Source organism: Humulus lupulus, chromosome X (assembly GCF_963169125.1).
Source record: "Humulus lupulus chromosome X, drHumLupu1.1, whole genome shotgun sequence".
Classification (NCBI taxonomy): Eukaryota; Viridiplantae; Streptophyta; class Magnoliopsida; order Rosales; family Cannabaceae; genus Humulus; species Humulus lupulus.
The window spans coordinates 1965141-1971001 of NC_084802.1; the positions used below are offsets into that span (position 1 = coordinate 1965141).

Sequence of the window (5861 nt, forward strand, 5' to 3'; positions counted from 1 at the left end):
TATATGTAATTAAATAATTAAATTTAAATTTGGAACTTACATAATTGACAGCAGTTTGATTAAATTGGTAAAATTTTATTAATTAAATTTGAGTTTAGGGTACCAAATATGTACGATTTTAAAATACAGGGTACCATATAAGCATTATTGAAAACAGATGGTACTAAAATAATACTTTGCAAAAACACAGAGCACCAAATAGTTACCTACCCAAAAATCAAATAAAAAATCATCCGAAAACAGGTAGTAGTGAGGGCACCCATGCCATCTACCGAAATGTGGGTGCAGCAAAGAAAGTCTCATTATATTATAGTGTTTATAAAACACCAACGATCGAAGTTGAGTAGACAATATGAAAAAAGACAAATTGGCCAATTTGGACGAATAGAATCATTCCATTACCCGACAAAAGACCGAGTGATCAGACCAGACCACCACCTATGGAAAACACAGTCCCATTTTCTAATCATCATTATTATTATTATTTTGTGTTATTTATGAGCCAACTTCCAAACCCATTTCTCCACATGTTCAAGTTCTCAAGTTCAATAACTCACTCACTCAATATTCTCTTTTTTTTTTCTCTCTTTTTCTCAAAAAAAAAAAAAGAAATATAATAATGTTTCAGAGAGCAATAATATCAGTGATGATGATGATGGGCATGGGCATGGGTATGGAAGCTGATGACAACTGGTTCATCATGGCAGCCACGTGGACGGCGGTGGCCATGGTGGCCGGAGGCCTGGTTTTGGGTTACTTGTATGGGCCGTACTGGGCGGTCAGAAGGGTGCCCGGACCTCCGGCGATTCCACTGGTTGGTCATCTTCCTCTTATGGCTAAGTATGGCCCTAATGTTTTCTCTGTTCTTGCCAAACAATATGGCCCTATTTTCAGGTAATTAATCTACATAAATTTTTATATATATATATATTTCTTGAGCTTTTTGGGTTTTTTTTTGGGAAATATATTTATAAATTTCTTGAGAAGTTTAGGGAAGAAAAAAAATAGTATAGACAATTTATAGTTTTTTAAAAAAAAAAATAAAAAAAAATGTTATGTTAGTGGTGATGAATTGGACCATATATATTTATAATGCTGATATCTGTATATATATGTATCAAACATTATTAGATTTAGAAAGAAAAGGACATTTTATTAAGATTTTTTTAATAATTATGACTCTACTCTAGTGATGATCACTATGGTAGAGTTACATTTGAAAAAAAATTATGTATAATTAATTTTAAATAGTTTTGATATACCATTGACTTGTTCATAACGATTTGATAAATATTTAATAGTTAAAATCTATGTAATTATTGAATAGTAATTCATATATATTATTATATCAATTTTAATTTCACAATTAAATTAAAAAGTATTTTGGTAATTTTGGTTTTTTCTTTGAAGGATAATTTCGGTTCTTATTAATATAAGGTTTATTACATAAAATAATAATAATAATAAATTTTATCCTCACTTTTTTGCACTTTGTCAAAATTTAAAATTCAATATTAGCTAAACAAATATATATATTACTCTTTTATTTGTTTTAACAAAGTGCTGTTTGTGAAAAGCTCAAATTCACTAATAGAGGCCAATATATATATATATAAAGTGCGTTAGTGAAATAATATTGGACTAATGAGTAGTGTCACTTAAATTTTTTCAATACCGTAGATAAATATTTTATATAATAAATCATGATATGAGTGGAGAACAAAGTTTTTTTCTTATGATTTGACTTGAATCTTGGTAGCGATGGTTTTTGTTGGTTATTAAGATGCTCTCTTCTCTTGTGGTTTTTTTATTATCTATTTTTCTTAACTTAAATAAATGAAATAGAAAGATTGATTAGTAAATATATATTTTTATTTATATACATAAGGAGTTATTTCGTGACAGTCACTTATTTTTATTGTACCGATGCAGTCAACGGGCTCCTTTTGGCCCTTAAACATATATTTTAGTGTATATTATAATTATTTAAGATTTTTATTTTTGTAAATTTACAAAAAATTTGAAGTAATTTATATTGCCGAAAACAAACTTCAAACAATTTGTTGCACAAGTATAAAATTCAATTGTTTGAATCTTGTTTTTAGTATTATAAATTATTTAAAAAAAATTCTTAAAAATTTGAAGGATATCTTCACTGACTACAATGTACACCATCATTAAAAAATTAAAAAAAAATTATTTAGCTACCAAAATAGTAAAATGACTACATCAATTTTAGTTGTACTGTAATCGCGCCCTAACCCTATCTATAATAATAGAATAATAATTGATGAAAAAATGGACAGGTTTCATATGGGTAGGCAGCCACTGATCATAGTGGCAGATCCAGAGCTCTGTAGGGAAGTTGGAATAAGAAAATTCAAAGACATTCCAAATAGAAGTATTCCTTCTCCAATTTCTGCCTCACCATTGCACCAGAAGGGTCTCTTCTTCACCAGGTAATTATATAAATATATAACGATTATGTTAGAATACAATCTCGACCATTCATTAGTGATTATATTAGAGTACGATCATGATTATTAATTAATGATTAAATACTTTATTAAGATACGATCATGATCACTCATTAATGTAGTTGAGTAAGGTATATCATACAAGTACTTGTATGATATACCTTACTCAACTACCCCAATATATTCATAGATATAATTTGAGTAAAAAAAATATTCATATGTTTAAATAGCTTAATTGATTCTCTATAAAAATGTTTTTAAGAGAATATAATTATTGTTTAAAACAAAAAATAGTGTAAATCAATCGTTATCAAGTAAGAATCCCTCGTGCAATTGAATAAAATCATGCATATTTCAAAATTTTATGCAAAAAGAATATTCATTAAAATGTTTTTCCAATCCATCAAGAATAAATGTTATATTCCCCCTAAAAAAAAGAAGGGCATAAAAAATATTTTTCTAAATTAAGTTCAGATATATTTACTTATTTAACTAATTATTAATTTTAACTTAGTGTTAATTCTCTAGCATTTCATGATCATCTGAAAATAACTAATAAACAAACCTTTTTTTCCTTTTTCTTTTAAGATTTTTTTTAAATACATATATTTTTTTTTGAAAGTTTTTATTTAAAAAAAAAATATACGTACTCAAGTTTTCAAATTACAAAAATACAATTTTTAGAAAAAATAACTAAAAACAACTCAATATATCAATTAAACATCAACGTAAAAATTTAAAAAAAACATGAAAACAACTTGAAAAAAATAATAATAAAAATTTTCTTAAAACCGTAAAATTAAAAAAAAAAATTGATCGTAAAAACGTAGTATTTTATGTAATTTTCTCAATTTCTTTTTCTAATTAATCTTTAGAGTTTACATTTCATTTTATTTTTAAAAACAAAATTACATCCAATTTTTTTTATAAAGAAATATGTATCATTTTCTTTTTAATTATATAAAGTTTCCCTTATCTTAAAAATTAAAGATTGAAAAATATTCACAATCATATACTTCTTCTCATCTAAAATTTTCTTGATATTATTAATTAGTCTTTTTATTAATTAAACACTTAAAAAAACTACTTTTAACAAAATTAACTGAATTAACGATCAACTGAAACAACAAACAACTCCCGCCACCATTAATGGAGCTTCATCTTCATCATCTTCATCTTCCATTACCAGAGACACAAGATGGTCAACGATGCGAAACACAATCTTATCAGTCTACCAGCCATCTCACCTCGCCGGCCTCATCCCCACCATGCAAGACTTCATCAACTCCGCCACCCAAACCCTCGACCAAACCTCCGGCGAAGACCAAGACGTCGTCTTCTCCAACCTCTCTCTCGGCCTAGCCACCGACATAATCGGCCAAGCCGCCTTCGGAGTCAGCTTCGGCCTCTCAAATCCAAAACCCACCGAGAGCACCACCGTCTCCACCTCCGGCGCCGGCGCCGACGAAGTCTCCGACTTCATAAACCAACACATCTACTCCACAACACAGCTCAAGATGGACTTGTCCGGCTCGTTCTCGATAATTTTAGGACTCCTTATCCCCATTCTCCAAGAACCCTTTCGCCAGATCCTCAAAAGAATCCCCGGAACAATGGACTGGAAGGTCGACCGAACCAACCGGAACCTCATCGGCCGACTGGACGAGATCGTGGGGAAGAGGATGAGAGACAAGGAGAGGGGTTCGAAGGACTTTCTTTCGGTGATTCTGAACGCGAGAGATTCGGAGACTGTTTCGAAGAACGTGTTCAGTCCAGACTATATCAGCGCCGTCACGTACGAGCACTTGCTTGCCGGGTCTGCGACGACGTCGTTTACTCTGTCTTCGATCGTTTATTTGGTCGCCGGACACCCCGAGGTGGAGCGGAAGATGGTGGCGGAGATTGATGGGTTTGGACCGTCTGATCTGATTCCGACGGCTCATGATCTTCAGACGAAGTTTGGTTATCTTGATCAGGTGATGAAAGAGTCGATGAGGTTTTATATGGTTTCGCCATTGATTGCTCGAGAGACCTCGAAACAAGTCGAGATTGGTGGCTACACTCTCCCAAAGGTATGATCTTTTACTCTAATAATCTTATGTTTTGTTATCTTAAACCATTTTTAACTGTATTATAATTAAGTTTTATTTAGAAAAAAAAACAATTATTAGCTTTTTGTTTGTCATTTTTAAAGTCTAAAATTCAAACAAAAGGTAACAAATTAAAAAAAACAGCTGGAGTAAAAATTTAAATATAAAAAAATTAGTAATATATATATATATAATACTACAAAACGGCATAAGTAAAAAATTATTATATCAAAAAATGTAGTAAAAAATTAAAAAAACAGTCATATTCATATACCTAATTCTATTATGTATTATTATTCTAAGAAAAAAACAGTACTATACCTCAATTGATATATCAGATAATCCTATTTTAGTCAAAATATAAGAATTAGAAAAATCAATACAAAATAATAAGAGTGATGACATGAACTAATATAATCTATTGATATAAATTTATTCTATTATATATATATAAATATAATTGATAATATATTAATATAAATTAGGTGGAAAATGAAATATCATTTTATTCAAATATATATAAATTTAGGTGGTATTTTCTATAATTATTATATATATTTTTAATTTTTGGATATATGTTATTAATGGAGTATGGAGATTGATTAATAAAGCCATGTATTTGAAATCGTTTAAGACTTTACATATCGGTATTATAGGTGATTTAGTTATCGGATCTCACATATTTTAATTAAAATTTAATTTTAATAAAATATGTGGGACACGATATTAACTTGCACCAATGACAATATAGAATTTCGAGTAACTTAGGGCGCTTTTAACATGTCTCTAAACATTATTAAATAATCGAGTTTCAGAATTAAATTTTCATCACTAAAATGTCTATTATTGTTTGAAATATTAGTGTAATTATAGAAGATTTTGACTGTAATTTGGTGAGGAGCAGGGGACATGGGTGTGGTTAGCACCAGGAGTGTTATCAAAAGACCCAAAGAACTTCCCGGAGCCAGAGAAGTTCAAGCCGGAGAGGTTCGATCTCGATTGCGAAGAAGAGAAAGGAAGGCACCCTTATGCCTTGATACCATTTGGAATAGGGCCTCGTTCTTGCATTGGCAAGAAATTCTCACTCCAAGAGATGAAGCTCACTATTATTCATTTGTATCGAAAGTATTTGTTTAGGCACTCTCCCAATATGGAAACCCCTCCACAGCTTGAGTATGGCATTGTTCTAAACTTCAAACATGGTGTCAAGCTTAGAGTCATTAAGAGAAATTAATTAAGAGAGTGTTTAAGCATGGTAATCACAATGCTTTAAATAAAATCATATTTTTAAATA

At 30.1% G+C, this 5861-nt stretch overlaps 1 protein-coding gene across 1 annotated transcript; it reads left to right on the plus strand.

The window, feature by feature from the left end:
- Positions 1 to 518: 518 nt before the first annotated feature.
- Positions 519 to 5861, plus strand: LOC133804400 (cytochrome P450 711A1). Its single transcript, XM_062242574.1, has 4 exons — positions 519 to 894; positions 2307 to 2459; positions 3667 to 4549; positions 5472 to 5861. The coding sequence occupies exons 1-4, from the start codon at positions 620 to 622 to the stop codon at positions 5799 to 5801; spliced, it is 1641 nt and encodes a 546-aa protein (XP_062098558.1). The 5' UTR covers positions 519 to 619; the 3' UTR covers positions 5802 to 5861.